General features: G+C 44.2%; 1 protein-coding gene across 3 annotated transcripts in view; it reads right to left on the bottom strand.

Moving 5' to 3' along the window:
* MTUS2 (microtubule associated scaffold protein 2) overlaps positions 1 to 20,679 on the bottom strand; it is a 410,974-nt gene that overhangs the window by 109,172 nt on the left and 281,123 nt on the right. For all 3 annotated transcript variants that reach the window (XM_074377989.1, XM_074377988.1, XM_074377990.1), the window contains exons 8-9: positions 9,213 to 9,311; positions 2,562 to 2,773 (exon numbers count right to left, since the gene is read on the bottom strand). In XM_074377989.1, the coding sequence (XP_074234090.1) occupies positions 2,562 to 2,773; positions 9,213 to 9,311 (311 nt within the window). The remainder of the gene's footprint in view (positions 1 to 2,561; positions 2,774 to 9,212; positions 9,312 to 20,679) is intronic.

Here is a 20,679-nt window from a genome sequence, read left to right as displayed (position 1 = left end):
TGCCACGATGCCATAAAAGGGGTTCGAAAGTCCCCACTTGCAAACACAGTGCACGTTACCAATATGTTAAGTCGATGTCTGCTGACGTATCTACCCACGTGACATCTTTATCAAGGATTTGTTACGGCACTGTGGATGACGTGTGGAAGGGGTAACCCCAGAGCGGGCAGAGTAACAATGTAAATGTTCTCATCAAACTGCAGTCAAAACCCTGCTTTCTTCTCTTTATTAAAGACTCGACAGTCAGTGGAAAACATACATCCAACTAAAGAACAAAAAAAATGCCACTCTTTCTATAATAAGAAAAATGTTCAGTATTTACCATGGCAAGTCCAGCCCCTTGGGCACCTCAAAAATGTGTTTGTAATTTTAATTCTTACCAGGGTGGGAACACAGCACCTCACTGTTCAAGGTTGACACAAATGGTTCCTCTGGTACTAGACCAGAGGGAAGATGTAAAATCCAAACTGGTCATTTATTACTAGTGTTGACTTTTTTTTTTTTTGGTTATAACTTGAACTTATTTATTTATTTTTTAACTGAAGTGTAGTTGATTGACAGTGTTCCAGGTGTACAGCAAAGTGATTCCGTTACACACATACATATATTCTTTTTCACTCTTTTCCTTTAGAGGTCATTACAAGATACTGACTATAGTTCCCTGTGCTCTACAGTAGGTCCTTGTTGTTATCTATTTTATGTATAGTAGTGTGTATCTGCTAATTCCAAATCTCTAATTTATCCCTATTTCCCCTTTCTCTCTTAGTAATCATAGGTTTTTCTATGTTTGTGAGTCTGTTTCTGTTTTGTAAATAATATTGTATTATAGTTCTTAGATTGCACATTTAAGTGATATCAAATGATATTTATCTTTCTGTCTGACTTACTTCACTTAGAATGTCCATCCATGTTGCTGCAAATGGCATTATTTCATTCTTTTTCATGGTTGAGTGGTACTCCATTTTATATATATACCACATTCTCTTTATCCATTTAACTATCAATAGACATTTAGGTTGCTTCCGTGTCTTGGCTACTGTAAACAGTGCTGCTGTGAACACTGGGGTGCGTGTTATCTTTTCAAACTAGAGCTTTTGCCTTTTCTGCAAATATGCCCAGGAAAGAGATTGCTGGATCATATGATAACTCTATTTTTAGTTTTTTGAGGACTCCATACTGTTTTCCATAGTGACTGTACAAATTTACATTCTTACCAACAGTGTAGGAGGGTTCCCTTTTCTCCACACCCTCTCTAGCATTTATTGTTTGTAGACTTTTTGATGATGGCCATTCTGACTTGTGTGAGGTGATGCCTCAGTGTAGTTTTGATCTGCATTTCTCTAATAATTGGCTCTGTTGAGCATCTTTTCATGTGCCTGTTGGCCATCTGAATGTCTTCTTTGGAGAAATGTCTGTTTAGGTCTTCTGCCCATTAACATTTTGATTAGGGAAGAGGCTGAAACTATTGGTAAAATCTGAAATCTATTTGTCTTGTTTTTCACCACAACAATAATTTGGTAATTAGCTCTTTGGTCTAAAAGCTTTAAGCAAAAAAGGGAACAGCAACAGAACAAGACAGCTCAGGCCTCTATAATGTGGGCTGGGGAGGCTGTAGGGTAACATAAAAGGCAGAGGGTCCTCCACACTTTAAGGTTCAGATGATAAAGAATATGAGTGGACATGCTGCAGCAGACATCCTCTGACTTTCTTCTTTAGCCAGAAATGTAGTTAATCTCCTTAGTTTGGGAGCATTTATATAGCATTTCACTTCCTCCCATTTACAGATACCAGATGCATGAAACTCGAAATGCCTTATGGGTTATTAATATGCTCATTCATAATATTTAAGCCTCAAAGGTAAGTGTTCTTGTTCCCCGCTAGACACACCCGATGACCTCGCGGTGGAGCACAAACGCACAAAGTCAGGCGCCAGGGCTCCACCAGCCTCCCTCCCAGGGCGAGAGGCGGGCAGGCTGAGCTCCACCACAGACAGTGACAGATCCGGCGTCAGGAGCCTCTGACACTCAGGCTGAGAGGATGCCAAGACTCGCCGCGTTTTCAGAAGACCGAGGAAGCCCAGGCGCCCAGACCCCGCGTGCTGCCCCCTGGTGCTGAGGGTGGCCCTGAGGTCACCCGGGCCTGGCACCTTTTGCGACCCATCACCAGCCAAAGTGGACCAGCACTGAGGCCCTGTCTCCCTTAGGGCTGAAAGAGCAGAAATTTCAGAACCTGGCCATCTGACGTCTAAAACGCAGCAAGCAGTCACATGCTCCACTCGCTTCCAAGGCCTCCCCTTCAGAATGTTCATTTCCACCTTTTCCTGTCTTTTTTACATCATGTTCCCTTTTAGGATCAAGGTTCTGAATCATTCTTCCCAGACCAATGTCTGTCACACGCACGTCTACCCCGGGCTCCCGAGTCACCATACGGTGCGCTCGGAGGTGCCGTCCGACCTGAGAATCAAACCGGTTCTCCAGGCCCAGACCCAAGCCAAGACGCACACACGCGCGGGCAGCCCCTCCGCGGCCCCGCCCGGTCCGCGCTCCCCGACGCGGCCTCACCTTCCCGGAGAAGAGCTGGGTGGACACCGCGAGCGCCTCGAAGCCGCGCGCCGCCCTCCGCAGCTCGGCCCGCGCCAGGCCCAGCTGCCGCGCCTGCCGCTCGCAGCGCTCCCTCAGCCGCTGCGCCAGCTGCCGCTCGGCCTCGCGCGCCTGCGGGTCCGGCTTCGGGGGGAAGCCGTTGCGGGGGGCCGCCGTCCTCTGCTTGGGGTGTCCTAGAACGAAAGAACGGGCGCTGTGAAAACACCGGCAGCCCAAGCGGGCCGCGCGCGCCTTCTTACAGCCTCCCCCAGGGGCTGAGAGGCAGCCACCCGTTATCGGTCACGTTAGGTGTTCCACCCCGCCCCCCAAAACAGCGACTTCACATGTTCTATTTATGTGGCTCGAAGGGCAGGACTCCACACCTGGAAAAAGCAGCAGACAAAGCTGCCCAGCGCCTTCCAGCATCCTACACTTCTGGGTCTGCTTAGAGAGACTGGAGCAGTTTTGTTGTTTTTTTTTTTTCTTCAAGAGGATTACTCTTTGAAAATGTCTAATGGGAAATCAATCAATCAATCAATCAGTCTAGGTCAAAGTCAGAGTTAAAAACCGAGGAAAGTTTTAATTGGGCCTCAGGGATGATGCTTACACACCCTTCCCTCCCTTCCTGTGACCTTTTATTCAATGTCACGTTCAAGTCACACCTCTGATAGCCTCTGCTCCAGGGACTTCTGACTTTATTTTATAATTATTATTTTTTGTTACATCTTCCTATTTAATCTTTTTTTTTTAAATTGAGATACAGTCAGTTTACAATGTTGTGTCAATTTCTGGTGTACAGCATAATTCTTCAGTCATACATGAATATACACATATTCATTTTCATATTCTTTTTCACCATAAGCTACTACAAGATATTGAATATACTTCTGGCTTTAAATTCCTACAGTATCAACGTCCTCCCAAATGTACCCCATCGTGTGGCCACTCACGCCACCTCCACGGCTCAAGGTCCAGTCCCAGCCACCATAACCCCTCACCTTCTTATGGGAGCCCTGCTTCTAGCATCTTCGCTGCACAGCAGCAGAGTGATCTTTACAAACACAAAAGAGCCTGGGAGCTGCACGGACCCCTCCGTATGCCCCACTGCAGGAAGAAGGTGCCCATCCCTCACGACGGCCCAGAAGCCTCTGAGGTCTGGCTCCTACCAGGCAAACGTTACAGGTGTGTGTCGGGGAGTGAGAGGGGACACAGAGGAAAGAACCAGAAACCCTGCCCAGTGTTGAGGAGGCTTTAAGGGGAGGTGATTACTAGGCTGAAGCAAGAAGGAGGAAAGGCCGGGCCCCAGGAAAGAGCTCAGAGACCAGCCCTGCATCACGGTCACGGACCCTCGGATGAGCAAGTCTTCCTGGGATCTGCTGTCCTTCTAGCCTGAGGCTCAGGCCGACCTGACCCGCTGAGAGCCTCTGCGGTGGACCACAGATGGATTTCCATTCCCAAGGCACATTCTTTCCGTGGCTTAAGTAGATCACATCCCAGAGGACATGACAGGGACACTGCCCACACGCTCACGAATAAATTTTAATGTTTCATCTGTTCTTCTGTCTCCACCTTTGCCTCCAAAATATCAGGGAGTAACGTACAAAACATATCAGAAAGTGGTGGCCTCTTCAGTGCCTGATACATCGAGATGCAGTAGAGTAATGGGCTTGGAACACACAACTGGCCTCATCTTTTAAGGGGAAAAAAGATGGTTAATTGATCTAAATGCATCTGATTATTGATTTAATGGTAACCATGCTAATTTTAATCAAATCTTCCTCCTTTTGAGAAATCATCAGAGATTAGAATGCAACCTCACGTATGACATCGTAAACTAGTGTGGCTTAGTGGAATAGCAGACTGTGAAATTACTGTTTCTTTAGAACTGTCTTTATGACAGTGGAGTAAACATTCCAGAAAATTCACTTGCACGTTGCAGGCAAATCAATCTTAATGTGTCCTTAATCCCAACACTCTCAACATTGAAAACAAAAGAAAAATAATTACCAACAAAATGTGAGAGATTTTACTGCCTGCATTAAATTGTAAGACATAGCCTAAGACCCAAGGTAGATTTCTTTCATGATTTTTTATTGTTGTGGCTGGTGATTTTATAAAACATTCCAGCATTTTAATTAATGTGTTGAGGTACCCAATGCCTGGCACCATTACAACAGAAGGCACTTCCTTTAGAAATCTAAAACTAACTAACTAAATAAAACATACTTCCAGCTCAGTGAATTAAAGCTAACTGCAGTCTAGGGCAGAAACAGTCCCCTCTGCACTTGTGGATATTAGTAAGTGCTCACATGGTTGTGTATTTTGGGCTGTCAGATTTATCTTCCATTATTATTATTATTACTATTATCATCATTATTATTTTTAGGTTAGCAATTATACTCAATGGGAAACAGACAATTTAATTTGGTGAAATTCTATTTTTGGTGTTTACTTTGATACTGTGTTATTATTAAATTGCTTTTATTCACACACTCAGAAGTCCAGTGTTCTACTGAACTCTAGTACACTCAGTCTACATTTCTATTCCTGGGGCCACCAAAGTGATGTTCTGAGCCAGGACAGAGGCCCCCCTGAGAACATCAGCTTTCGGTATTAACACACCAAACTACCAAACCACCTGATGAAACCAGCCCTTGTGTGGGACTCCTGGTTGGCTGCACAGTTGGTCGCAGCACAGGTCAACCCTCAGGCCCCAGTGCTAAGACTCCAGGAAGCAAACGAGGAGAAACACGGTTGGTTGTGGAGTCCTCTGTGGCTTTCGGCTGAAAAGGCTCCTGCCATCTTGCTGAATATATCAAGCGTAACTCTGCCTAGGACGAATCACTACCCAGCTGTCAGCAGCAGAGGGCTGGTTCTCACTAAAACCTGTATCCTTCCCTGTGCTGTCAATTTCGTCAAGTACGTCTGCGGTTAAGTCCCTGCGGTAGCGTCCTGTCACGTACTCTCCTGCCCGCCCCCGTGTCAGACCACGCCCAGGACGGTCCATGAGGACCAGGCTCATCTCCCGGGGATGGAGAGCCTACGTCAAAAGAAAATGAGTGACACACAGCCAGCTTCACCTGGTTGATTAAAAATTTAAAAGGATTTCAAAAATTAAAAATTTTTTTTATTGAAGTATAGTTGATTTTCTATGTTGTGCTAGTTTCTGGGGTATAGCATAGTGATTCAGTTATATGTGTATGTATATATATATATATATGTGTGTGTATATATATATATATATATATATATATATATATTCTTTTCCATTATAGGCCATTACAAGATAGTGAATATAGTTCCCTGTACTGTAGGTAGGACCTCGTTGTTGATCTATTTTATATATACTCATGTGTATCTGCAAATCCTGAACTCCTAATTTATCCTTCCCTGGCCCTTCCCCCCGTAATCATAAGTTTGTTTTCTATGTCTGTGAGTCTCTATTTTGTAAATAAGTTCATTTATCTCATTTTCTTAGATTCCATGTATAAGTGATATCACATGACATTTGTCTTCCTCTGTCTGACTTACTTCACTTAGTATGATAATCTCTAGGTCCATCCATGTTGCTGCAAATGGCATTATTTCATTCTTAAAAAGGATTTTGCTTGCTCCTACTGTTTTCTCTTAAAAGCCAGCACATAATGAAGCTAAAATACAAACTTTCTTAGGAAGTAAGGGGTTAATGGGACCATGCCACAGAAAGTTCCAGATGCCCGTGATCACGTGGAACTCGTAGAGAGCACGGTCAGCACTGGGATGTTGGTAGTGATGGTCACTCACTTCTGACCTCTCACACCCATATTTCTCTGGAAGAGCCACCATGCACACTTTAAATGAGGGGAATGCCATGTCCCCTGAGGACACTTCCAGGTGCTGGAAGATTTTATTTCCTCCTTCCCTGTTCTTTGTGGTGTCCATATTGCCTCTGTAGAGCTCGAAGGTTCAAAGCAGGCAGGCATGCTACTGACTTCTCTGCAGCCAGGCAGACTCTGTTAAGTCTCTTTCCACAAAAATCAAAGCTCTGGTCCCCTGCAATATCCCGATTTCCATCCAGTTAAACCAGGAAACTGCTATTAATGAATACAGACCTTCACAAAGGGAATTAGTGATGGCTGCGGCGTTTTCAAATGAAGTGAAAGAGTAAAGGTACTAGTTTGTTGTTTGTTTTTTTTTAACTCTCTGGCCCTATAAACCTCTCAAGTATTAATGAGACTCATCCCAGTGCAGGTGTTCAGTGTGAACTGTATGAACAGAAATACCTAGACAGTGTCTTGCCATGGCCTTCAGACAGAGCTGATTTCACACGTGCACTTCATGTCATGTGTTCTGTGGGGGATCAAAATATCTAACAACTTTTACTGAGCACGGCTCTGTGAATGACGTGTGGGAGACCAGCGGACATGCAAAGGAAGAAGGCCCGCCCTTGCCTGGAGGCAAGCTGGTGTCAGGAGGGGCCCAGCTGCATCTGGCTTTCAGGTTTTCTGACCCCTCTCCAGGGGTGTCACCACTGGAGCACCACCAATCTACCCTGCAGCATCTCCGCCAGGTCTCCCGGGTCTGGGGGCAGACCTACATCTAGAATGCCTTCCCTTCGTCTCGGTCCTGCTCCAGTCACAGTTCCTCTTTGACCATCCTACTGGCAGTGTAATCTGACTGGGGGCAGAGGGTATCTATGACAATCCCAGCGACAGCCAGAGGCTCAAAGGAAAGAGCCAGTAGCCGTATAAATGTGCTTGCGTGCAAAGGCTGAGCATCAGGAAGAATGCAGCCCTTAAAAATGGAAAGAGGGCATTAAAAATTCATCTGCAGTCATCTGGTCACCATCCAGAGGATTCTGATGGATATTAGAGCGTGGCTTAATTTTAAAGCTGGAAGCTCATCTGACATGATCACAAGCAAACTGTGCAGCATCAGGACCTGCATATTTACAATCTCAGAGAAGGCCCACGACCTTAACACTTGTAAACAGGAAAGAAAAGAATGAAAGGACACAACTTTGATAGGCCTCCAGTTTAAGGAAAAGCACTTCATGAGTTTGGTCAACGTCGTAGCCGAGAGGAGGTCTGTTCCCTGCAGACTGGCAGGGAGCACACGTGCCGAGTTCTCTGCGGTCTCGGGAAGGCTTTTATTTTTCTTAAACTGATCTAAATTTCAGAAAATTCTGCCCAGCAGCACACTTAGTACTTAGTACTTCTGATTTAGCACTGGCACTTGTTTGCCTGGGTTGCCTAGCCGGCGGGGAGGGGAGGGGTGTGGGAGGAGGAGTGAAGAACAGACGGCACGAGGGGAGGAGATTTCCTTCCAGCCAGCACTGAGCATGGGTGAGTGGGTGAGGGCAGGAGTTACCAAACGGGGCAGCACCTGGCCATATACTAAGTTTTCTAGAAAGGAGAGGTCTGCCTTTCCCATTCCAAAGACAGAGCAGGTTCCTTCCTATTTCGATGGATAGGAAAACAGAAAAACATAGGAACAAACCAGCCTTTCCAAAGCTGACTATGAAAAGATGTGTTACTCTAACCCACCCCTAGACAAAAACTGATGTAAAGTTGTCTCATCTTCAGGAAATTTCTTTATTATGTACAAAAAGTAGAGGTGCTAGTTATCAAGGTAGATATGAACATCTCCCTTCTCCAAGGGTGAAACAATCGTGGTTTAATAGTGTTACTGCAATTGCTAAATTTTTATATTAAAAATTATGCTGCTTCTGGCCAAGATGGAGTAAGATGGTTCAAATTTATCTTTTCATCTGAAGCTACCAAGGAAGGTTTCAGAAAGGGAGCAATCAATAATGTCCAATGTCACAGGGATGAGACAAGGAACAGCGCATGGCCTCTGCAGGAGGCAGGCAGTGGATGGTGCTGGACAGCACCCCAGGGTGCGGCCATGGGATTCAGAGTACCTGCATTCAAACCAAGACTACTACTAGTTTCCTGTGACTTTGGGCAAATTAATGAAAATCTCTGTGCCTCAATTTCCTCACACATAAAGGAAAGGCAATAATCGTACCTGTCTCCCAGTTACTGTAGGCGTTAAATAAATGAATACATTTAAAGAGCTTAGGAGAGAACCTGGTGAACAAGAGGAACTCAAACATTAGCTGCTATTGTTGCTACTATTTTTGTGCTTAAAGAGAATGCTCTGAGGTTATACTGCATTCCATTCTACAAAGGGGTTGATGCCTTACGATATGAATTTTCATAATAAATAATTTTCAACTTTTGTGTGACATTTATGTGGCTTATCCATATCTGAATTGTAAATAAGTAAAAAAACAAGTATTGATAATCCACGGTTTCTCTTTTTAGAAAATATTATCTCCTGAGGTTATAGCTCCAAAGTCTATTTTTCAATTATAAATTATTTTACATGCTGTTGAAATAGCAGATACTCCCACACGGAGAAGATTCTACCACTTAAATGGAGCACAATAACGTTTTGTTTTTTAAGACAAAATGATGCCAACAGCTAGTTCATTTCAGCTGGAGTCAGAACACATCAGTATGTGTACGTCAAGCCCTGGGACAGTCGCACACACCACGTGGGCTGGCGTTACTCCACTGATGACATCTGAACAAAGTAAATTCCCAGTTCAAGTCTTCTCAAATAACACAGCTCACATTTCTTAAATACCTGGCGAATGAAGCTTGGTGGCTGAAGCCGCTGTTCTCTTAGGAGATGAAACTGCAGGTTTATTAGCATCTTGATCTTTTTGTACTTCTTTCTTTGTTCCTATATATAGTTTAAAAAGAGAGAAAGAAAGAAAGAGAGCGAGTTACAGTCGAAATACTTAACACAAATTGTTTGTGGAAAGAGAGGCTTAACAAAAGGCGCATAGAACAAAATAATATTTGGGTGATTTGTTGCTATAGTCACCACCCCCTGTGCTTCGGGAATGCCACATTTATTTACAGCAAAGGGAATTTCATCGTGAGTGGTCAGGCGAATAAGCACACTGCTGTCTCTGATTTAATGAAAACCACCCCTGTCTCCGGAGGTCACTGCACCCCCATGGCCCTGACAAACTCTCTGGGAATTAAAATTGTACTATCCTTGGCCACCAATTCAGTCTGCCGGCGTCCTTCTGCCAAAACAAGTTTTCAGAAGACGAGAAGGAAGCTTTAGCTGAGTCTAACTGCTAATGACTCCAGCATCACGAGAACGGAGCCCCCGGGGACATGGCCTGCCTCTAATTAACTTCCACGCAGCTGGTCCATCGAGGTGACCTGGAGCGCCTCTGAGCGCTCTCTCCGCTGCGGCTGAGCTTTGCGGGACCTGCTGGCAGAGCCCGCTGCCCCAGAATGGGACAACCTGAGTGCAGAACGCCACATGGAAGCTCCTCAGTCGTGCTCCGGGGCATGAGAGGCACAGCCCTGTTTCTCCCTTGTGTGCTGGGCACAGACCCTCACCTCCACATCACCTTCATCAGAACGTCAAAGAACCGTGGGTGGAAGATCAGAGAAGTAACACAGACCTGGGTGTACCTAGACCTGTCTCCACTTCAACCCAGTTTATTGTGTCGTGTCAAAAATAAACTTTGGTGATGGCGGTGGTTCCTTCGATGCAGAACGCAAACATCCCAATTTGCCCCCACTCCCTGCAACCTCGCTCCTCTTCCAGAGATAACCACTGCCAGCAATTTGGCATTTATTCTTCCAGACCTTTTTCTAGGTATTTATAAATGTATCTACATAAATACAAACACAGCTTTTCATTAGCTAAATAAATCACACACTGCAATTTCTTTTTTACCTACCCACACTTTTCAAGATTTTTTTCATATCAGTGTATTTATACATCTTTTTTAAAAAGTGCCACACCATGTTAATGGGCGAAGATACACATAATTTATTTACCCATCCTCCTGCTGATGAACATTTAGGTTGTCTGCAAGTTTTAGCTGTTAACATAGCTAAATGCGCTACAATAAACATTCTCCTGCTTGCTTCTTTGTACACATGCACCAGTGTCTTCACAGGATGAACGCATAGACGTGTTTTGCTGGATTAAGAGTCTGCCCATTTGCAATATTGCCAGACACAGCCCAGTTGTCCCCCAAAAAGAGCTACTAATTTACACTTCCAACCAAGCACGTGAGGCCAGTTCTTTCCACATACCCATGCCCCCTGAAGTCTCCATCATTTTAATTTTTGCCAGACACTTAGTCTTTCCATATTAGTCATGTGCATTTCTTTATTGGAAAATCACCTAATTAAACCCTTTGCCCATTTTTCTTATTGCTGTATAAGAACTCTTCACTTCTTCTGGATATTAAGCCTTTGCCTGCTGCGTAAATGATATTTTTCAGCCTTTCACTTTTTACAACTTATTTATAGAACCTTTCATTGTACTATAGTTTTAAAATTTTAACGCATTCAAATATGTCAACTTTTCCATTCCAGCTTTAAAAGCACTATTATAGATTATTTATACGTACATGTACGTGCAAGTGTACACGTGTGTCTGTGTGTGACTGTGGGAGGGATCATTCCAGGGTCTGGAGCGGGAGGCAGGTGTTTGGATTCTGTCTCCCTCTCTTTCCTTCTCCTTTTCTGGCCTGACTGGGCTACTGCTTCCCCCAACACCACCCACCCTGCCTCACCCTCTCCACACTGTGCACCTGCCTTCTGCTCTTCCTTCTGCACACCTGCCAGCATCTTCTCTGCTTTATTGCCTTTGCACAAACTGTTTTAGTCTTGTTGATTTCCCTTCTAAAGCCTAAATTCTCCTTTGTATCTCCCCTCTGCACTCTTTTTCCTCCTACTCTCGAGATGCTTCGTGTATTTAGTGAACATACCTGGAGTCTTCCACATCTCAGTAAACGGCCCCACCTTTCACTCACTGTGCTCGGGCCAAACACACACCAACATTTCACCAAATACCCCATATTCTGTTGAAACCTAAATATTTATTAATTCTTCCAACTTTATATGCATATTTCTTTTTTTATGTCTTTGCTAATTCTGTAAGTCCCCACTGTTCTGCCTTTTCATCTTTCCTTAGTGAACTCACTGTTTGGGTCATCTTGATTCGTCTCTTTGCTCCCCCCGCCCCCAATTCAGCCCATCAGAAGAGCTTGCTGGATCTCCTCTGAGAACACCTCCCGGGTCTGACCACCTCCCTCCTTGCACTGCCTCTCAGGGCCCTGTCGCCACCCCCCTTCCTCCCCCTTCCCCAGCCTCCCACCTGCCTGGCTCCCTCTCCCGCCCTCCTACAGCACCCTCTCCGGCAGCCCCAGATAAATTGGTCCCCATGCTACATCACAGACACTGGTGATAGTTCATTTTATGTGTCAACTTGACGGGGCTATGGTTGCTCAGATATTTGGTCAAACGTCATTCTAGATGAGACGCACGTTTGAATCAGCAGACTGAGTAAAGCAGATTGCCCTTCCCGCCCAGGAGGGGGCCTCCGACAATCTGCTGAAGGCCTGAGTAGAACAAAAGGATGAGCAGGAAGGAATGTCACCTGTCTGACAGTTTGAGCTGGAACGTCAGCCTCCTCCTGCCCTTGCGCTAGAACTTAAACCACCGGCTGTCCTGGGTCTCCAGCCTGCGGACTGCAGGTCTCGGGACTTCTCAGCCTCCAGAAGCACGTGAGCCAAATCCTCATGCTAAATCTCTTTATATATTTACTATTTATTTATAATAAATATACTCTATATTATAAATATATTAATATATATCCTTTAGACACGCTTTCCTATATATAAAATGTATGAAATATATGCATGTATAAATCTTTTGGTTCTGTGGGTCTGGAGAACCACTAACACAAACACACACACACACACACACACACACACACACACCCCTTCTGGCCCTGCTCACACACTCCAGCCACACTGCCAGCCTTCTTGATGCTCAAATACGCTACACTTCCTCCCATTCTGGGCAAGTTAGCGTGAGTTCCTTCTGTACAGAATGTGCCCCCCCGAGACCCTGGGCTTGGTTCACTCATCTGCTCCTCCAGATCTCTGCACAAATGAAAATCTTCCGGGAGGTGGTGCCTGACGCTCTAGGTAAACGAGCCCTCCCGCCACCTGCTTCATTCTTCCCAGCGCTGACCACCACCCAAATCGTGTTACACACTCATCTGTTTGTTTACTGTCTACCTTCCCCACTAGAACATAAACTTCAACCAGAGGGCCACACCCTCCCCGACGGTGTGGCCATTCAGTCAGTGCCCCACTGTCCCCCTCTCCCACTGGGCTCCTTTCCAGGCACTTGGGGGATACAGAAGGCTGCATCCTCGGGGTCCTAAAAGCCCAGTCACCACTCCGCCCCACTGAAGCCATACCCGCCCTACAGGGCATCCAACTTACGGCTCATCTGACTCTTCTCTTCCCTCCCTTTGCCCAGGTTTTAGGTATCAACCAATACGGAAAGGCCCCCAGGTTCTCAGGAGCTCAGGAGGGAAGTGTTAAGGGCCAAAGTCTGCACTAAACACAACACTTTAAAGGAAAACTAAGCATAAATATTTATCCAGAGTTTCAATATTTTCCATCCAGCCGTCATGGACTGCTATTTGGCAGCTTCTATCAAAAATTTTAAATATTGATAGACTTGACCCAGCAATTCCACATTTACTGATCTCTCTTCAGAAGACTTCAACAAGTGTGAAAAGATGTACGTTCAAAGGCACTTCCTCCATTATCCGCAATAATAAAGAAGTGCAAATACCCAAAGTGCACACTGGGGAAGGGTTGAATAAACTATGGTATATCCATCAATGGAGTACGATGGCGCCATTAAAAAGAACAAGGTTGCTCTGTATTCTACCTGCATGGAAAGATGTCCATGAGACATAAATTACAAAGCTAGTTGTTGAACAGTATGTGCAGTTATTATCCCATTTTTATGACACAAAGTATTATCTGTATTCTAATTGTAAATATACAAAAAAATTCTGAAAGATCTTTTACTAATTTTAAAATATTTTTAATAAGGGTTACTTCCAAGCAGTAGGATCGACTGGATTTTACTTTTTTTGCTTTTGCATTATTTCTGTCTTTTAATAATGATCACACACATTACTTTTGTAATAAAAAAATACACAACAAAAGGCATGAAACCAAAGTCAGACTGAAACCAATCTGTCTGCTCCATGAAAGGATAAAGAGAGAAGCCAGCCTAGTGCAACCACCTCTACAATAATAATTTTGATCAAAAGTTTCACCATCTCCCTCCTCCTAGGAACATAGCGCTGCCCAGAAACTTCCTGCGTGGTTCTGGGAGTTTTGGATGGCACAGACAGTGAGGGCAATCAGCCAAGACTTACAGTTCTTTTTACAGTTTTCCTGCAATCTAGACTCAGCTTAAGTGTTTTCAAGTATATCACAAACTTTCATCTAACTCTAAGACCCCCGAGAGCTGCAGCAATGCGTGTTGGCCTCGTGGTTTTCCTGCTGCCCCTCCGGCTGCTCTCCCCGCGTCTCTCTCGCTGCTGCTTCCTCCCTTCCCCACACCTCGTACAGCTGCCCCGGGATTCTGCCCCCACCTTCTCCCACTCACTCTTCTGGATGAGCTAGTCCACTCAGCATGCTTACACCACCGAGCTGTACACACTGATGACTATAAAACCCATTATTTCCAATCCAGATAAGCACAGACCTCTCTCCTGAGACCCAGGCCTACTTTTAGCTGCCGACTAGACATAACCACTTACCTACTGGACGGCCAGATCACCGTGCCCCAAATGGAACAAATTTTCTTCCTCTCAAACCGTCTCCTCTTCCCATATTTTCTTTCCTGGTCAATTGTCCCCTTCGTCACTAAAACCAGAAGCCAGAGAATCGTCTTCCTCACCCTCTCACATCTAGTCAGTCACTAAGTCCTTCTGATTCTACCTTGTCAGTGGTTCCTGAATCTGGCCTTTTATCCATCCTCAGTTTCCTGCAGCCAAATCATCCTCATTTCTTGCTGGGACAACCAAGAAAGTCTCCTGAGTCATTTCTCTGTTTCTCACCTTCTCCATCCTTAGCCAACTCACCCTCCTAAAGCTGCCAGAATGACCTTTCAAATCACACAGCTTTCCTTTTAGAAGTTTTTCCAAAGCTTTTCCTGGTCTTCAGTAGGAAGCCCCAATTGTGTGTTGTGGAACGACAACCTCTAGGTGACATCATGGTCTCTGTGTGATGCTCCGTAACACCACCTGCCCGTGCTGTCCCTTAGGCTGCAAGGCTCCATCTTTCCCTTGTCTGTATGACCCACCCCTCATCGCCATCAAATTCAGCTCCTCCCCTCTCTGAAGACTTGTTTGTTGCCATTGGAACAAATGATCATGATCTCAGTGGTGAAAAACAACACAAATGCATTCTCTTATAGTTCTTGGGGGGTAGGGGTCAGAAGTGTGAAATCAGTCTCATGGGCCATGTGTCAGCAGGGCTGGTTCCTTCTGGAGGTTCCCAGGGAGGATCCATTTCCTTGCTTTTTTCTGCTTCCAGCCTTCCTTGGCTGTGGCCCCTTCCTCGGTCTTCAAGGCACATCACTCCGATCTCTGCTTCCAACATCATATCTCCTTCTGCTCCAACTCTTCCTGCCTTTCTCTTAGAAGGACCCTTGTGATACACTGGGTCTGTCTGGATAATTCAGGACAATCTCCCCATCTCAAGACCTTTAACTTAATCCCACTGGGAAAGTCCTTTTAGCCATATAAGATAACATTCATTGGTCCCAGTGATTAGTACATGGGTGTATTTGGGGGCTAGTATTTAGCCCATCACACCTTCTTTGTCTAACTGAACAAAACAAATAAAAAAAAAAAAGGAGGAGGAGGAGGAAGAAGGAGGGGAAGAAGAAGGAGGAGGAGATGGAGATGGAGACGAAGATGAAGACGAAGATGAAGAAGAAGAACCTCTTTTTGCTTGCCAAAAAGGCACTAAGTGTTTGGCCTATATTAGTCCTCAGAGTCTGTCACTTATTTAGGAAGATTTTCCTAATTTCATCGAATCCTCTTGAACTCCTTAGACTCCATTCAGCCTTGCCTATCTTATTTCACCCGGTGTAGACGATATGCCTCTAGTGGATGTCTCTTGTTTGGCCTGACCAGCTTCTTTTAACAGCACCAGTGCTGACCTTTGGGGAACCAACCCTTCCCTCCTTTTGGCCCACATGGTTGGGTGGGACTGACCCACCTAGACCTGGAGGTGGGCATGTGAACCAAGCCTGCCCAATCAGAGCTCTGCATCACGCCAGTGTGACAGAGCACGTTGGTTTGGGAATGAACACAAGACCCAAGTTGGGATAATGAGAGCCCTACCTTGAGAATTTTACTGGAATGATTAGAAAAGAATTCTTTTTCTGATAGATGCCTAAGCTGGTGAGATGTAAGTCTTAACGTGGAGCCTTTGCGAAAAAGAAGCCAACTGAGGGGAAAGAAGGGCCAAGAGATGGAAAACATTCTTGATGACACCTCATTTTAGCTTGCATTTCACTGCACAGTGGCCTCAGTGAGTCCCGATACACAGTAAGACCTCTTGCCTGCTTTTAGTAGGAAGCACAGTGAATCCAGGGGTGTCTGACTCCACTGGAGGGTTTAAAGGGAAGTAGGAGAGGGCAGGGTGGGAACGCTCAGAGCAGAGCTGGGGGGAGAGGGTGGGAGAACACAGACGCTGAAGGTCTTCTGTTTGGTGCTGTGACCTTGCTCAAGGCATTTGTTTTCTAAAGTTGAAGGCCAGTGAATCCCAGCATTCTTTCCATCCCTGGCCCTAAGCTTCCTCTCTCTATTAGCCCACACCACATGGAACTCCTTACTCCTTTGGTAAATAACCTCTGTCTCCCACCTTCATCCTCAAGCTTTCAGAGCAACCTTCTCAAATGATGGCCACTGTCCTTCTGCTCCTCACCCAACTTATTCTCAAGTCAGGAGATCTCTTTCAAACTACCTAATACCCCACTAGAACGTGAAGCCCCCATGTTTGTGTAAAACTCCTTTTCCTTTGAGGTCCCAAACTTAAGGCTGGCGTACTCTAACACTGTTCCCTGCAGTCACCCACGGCGTAGTTACTGTCCCTCCCTTACCCCTAGGCGTGGCCTTCCTCTTTATCCCAGGTCCTGCGATCACCCTGGTAAGTGACAATGACCCCATGCATAACTCATCTGACGTCCCAGCCTTTCAGTACTTCGACATCTGCTACTCTGGCCAGGCACCTTTACTCAGGACACCTGGGTACCATCCTGGACCTTGCCACCACCTAGAACTCCACCTCTGAAGTTCACATACCCCGCTTTCTGAGCACAACTTTCTACGGAAGACCTACATCTCACGAGAACCACCCACTTAGTAAATATTTGTAAACAAATGAGTTGGTTACTGGTACTAACTAATGATGGTCTTCCTCTGTGGAAAATGAAGTCCACCTTGAGATTAAGTGAATTCCTGACAGTTTGAAACATACTGTCGTCTTTTCACATCTTCCCCAGTGACTCTCTCTCCCAGACATAATAAACAGGCGTCTCATAAGCAAGTAATGAGAAATCACTTTACACACTGCTAGAAACAAAATGAGAAAAGCTCTGCATATGATGGTTTTGTGGGAGGAAAATAATCCAGTTCTCATGGGGAATCAAGACACTGTGTGATCTATTAGGCACTGAGAAAATGTGGATAAGTAAGTCGTGGTGGGAAAAGCACTTTGTGTTTTTGAAACTACTCAAATAGATATTCGGGCTTTATTCATTGTGGTGGTTTTTTTAGTTAGGTAAGCCAAAATGAAGGAAATGGTCTGGATTATTTGTCTCATTCCACCCAATAATTTACTCTCATGTTAACTCAAGAACACAACAAATTTGTGCTTTTTAGAGCTAACATTTTCCCTATATAAATAAAAAATCCCTAACATGGTCTAGTATCAGATAAGTGCCCACATGTTAGTTTCCTGCAGTTTTATTCTAAAGGCTGCATCATCCCTTTCTTATTTTCTGAACTATTTATTCCTTGAAAAATCCAAAGCATTCTCTTATTCATTCACCATATGTTTTTATAGGGGGCAGGGATCCACTATAGTTGATATGGTATTAGCTGCTGAGAGTCCATGGTGAAAGACAAAATCCTTATCTCCAGAAATTCACCAATTATTGGGACATGTAAATAAGTAGTGATAAGATAATGAAACAGAGGTCTGGATAAAGATTTCTCTGGGAGCTCATAGGAGGAGCCAGGAAGGCTAAGTCTGAGCTGAGGTGTGAACCATGCAGAACTATCACCAAGAAGGAAAGGGCACAACAAGGATGGGACGTGTGCAAAGGTACAGCGCATCCGGGGACAGTGGCGGAGGGGTGGCTTGAGTCCAGCCTTCCTTGCTTCTTGCCCTCTATAATCTCCAACTGCATCAGAGCAAGGCAAGTACTCTCATCCAGTTCCCCTCCCTCAGAAATCCAATTTAAGGCTAATAAGTCCACGTTCAATTAAATGTGATTGTGATATCACAACAAGCATTTAATTGAACAGTGGACTTATTTATATAAGCAATATATACATATATTACTTTCTTTTTTATAAATGGGAAGCTGATTGAGGTTGAATGAATGGAAATGATGACTAATGAAAAAAAGAGAAAGCAAACAGGAAGTTAAAGTGTTTGTGGCTCATATTGTTCATAGTTTAAACTAAGTTCTCTGGCTAAAATGACAGATCAAGATTGCCCACTCCCACGACTTCTATTCAACTTTGTATTGGAAGTCCTAGCCACAGCAATCAGACAAGAAAAAGAAATAAAAGATATCCAAATTGGAAGGAAAGAGGTAAAACTGTCATTATATGCAGACGAAATGATACTATACACAGAAAACCTAAGGACTCCTTATAAAAGACTACTAGAACTGATAAACGAATTCAGCAAGGTAGCAGGATAAAGATTAACCCACAGAAATCTGCTGCCCTTCTCTACACTAACAATCAATGTGTTGTTGTATCAGTGAAATCACACCGCACGCATTCTGCTGCCTACCACTCTTTACTAAACATTGCACTCATTCTCACCCAGCATTACAGCGTGCAGCGCTAGGTCGCGTCATTGCCAAACGGCATTCTGTTGCACGCATGTATCACAACGTGTTGGCTTATTCTACCGTTGATGGAAAATTGAGTTGCTTCCACTTCCAGTCTTGAGCAATTATAAGCAGTTCTCTAACTTTGCTTGTCCATGTCTCCTGACACATTTGTAGATGCATTCTCATGTACCAACAAGCAGAATTCTTCAGTTAAGGCATAAGTGAACTTTAATAGGCAACACTGCCTTGTTTTCCAAAGTGGCTGTGCCCATTCCCCTGTTTCCCTGGCAGGACTGTGTCCGTGTTCTTCACGCACACCCTCTTCACCAACACTTTGGAAGGTCAGATTTGAAAATGTTGCCATTGTGATGCGTACACAACTCATGTGATTTAAACTGCCTTCTCCTGGTCACTGATGAAGTTTAGCACCCTTTTCATAAGTGTATTTAAGTGTATTGGACATTCGATTTTTTTCTTTTGTGGAGTGTTGGGCAAGTCTTTTTGTTACTTTTTTTTGCACTGACCTGTAAGGGTTACTTGTAATGTAATTTTACAAAATTACATAAAATTATATTTATTATATTTATATTATTTATATTTATATATTGTATTGATACATATTACATATATTTGTATTATATTTATATATTATATTTACATTTATATAATTATATAAAATTGTATATAAAGGTTACAACCTTTTTTAAAGCAGATTATGTTATGATCATCTTTATGATACTATTCATCTATAATTTTTTTCAGCATGTAAACTAATTACTAACTTGGTAAATGATAACTCACAATGGAAACAGGAGCCACTACAAAACAGAGCTGTGGTTATAAGTTATTTTTAAGTTCGAGGTGGAAGTAAAGACAGGATGGGGAGGGTGATTAGCATACACTAGCATATCTGTTTAAGGCCGGGACCCCCAGCTCTACTGTGTCTTTAGCTGTGTGACCTCGGGCAGGTAACTGAACCTCCCTGAGCCTTTGTTTCCTCCCGGGTAAAGTGAGTGCTGACAACAGTAGCTACCGCAAGGCTATAGTGAGAATAAAGTGGCATGGTGCATTAGAAGTGCTTCGCATACTGCCAGGCACTAAGCATGCAAAAACAGTACTTACTAGCAATATTAACTCAATCATCACAAATACTTGTCTAGAACCTGTGGATTATAAGCTCTGTGCTAATGAATAATATCACTACAGAATGATACTGGTGTGATTCTTCTTTTCCCAATGAGGAATCCGAGGTTTGAGAGGTTAAGTAATTGAATCAAGCTCTCACGACTATTAGTGGGTCTGACTTCGAGGCTCATTCCCTGTTTCCTCTACCATCCAAAGTCTATGTGACGAAAACTATCAATTAATTGCTGCTTATTAATAAAGTTATTCCACTCATGGGAACAAAGTCATGAGGCAACAGAAATATGCCCAAGGTGTCTGGAGTTTTAAACCTAAAACGATGTAGCAGATGAATAAAATAAGCGTCCTGTAACTTTGGACCCTTGGGTATTTTTTCGCAGGTCATGGGCACAGAAGCTCTGCAGGCTGGCAGCCCGAGCAGGTGGGTTCTGCTGGCTGACGTTGGTCACAGCAGCTGTGAGAACGGATTAAAGATGACCAATTTGAAGACTCCACAATGTCCAAGAAATGAGTATTTCTTTTCCAGTTATCTTAGAAAATGGCTGGCTGGCATTTGTCTCTTTCTGATTATATTTGCATTTTTTCCAGACCCCTCCCCAGCCCAAAACAGTAATTAGTATTTGGTATTTCATCAATGTAAGGTAGCTAGTAAAACATATATATCTGGAAAGAACTGGAAAGTTTTAATCACTGACATATAATTAAAAGTTCCATGCTCTCACGCTAAGAGATGGGACTGTACCACGGCAGGAATTTGCATAACAATGCATTTATCGTACAGTAGGCAGAGTTCTGAGGCACAGAAATGTCAGAAATCATGGTGGAAAACACGGCTCTATAAGCCCATTTGCATTAATTACTGCTGGACCAGCTCCCGTAGCTCTTCGAGGCTGACAAGCTGAGTGGGCAAAATACCAGGTGTGCAGTCTTTGAGATACAATACGTGTCTACACTCAAGTGAGAGG

This window comes from Camelus bactrianus, chromosome 14 (assembly GCF_048773025.1).
Source record: "Camelus bactrianus isolate YW-2024 breed Bactrian camel chromosome 14, ASM4877302v1, whole genome shotgun sequence".
Lineage (NCBI taxonomy): Eukaryota > Metazoa > Chordata > Mammalia > Artiodactyla > Camelidae > Camelus > Camelus bactrianus.
The sequence above is the reverse complement of the archived record's forward strand: the minus strand, read 5'-3'. Positions and strand labels throughout refer to the sequence as shown.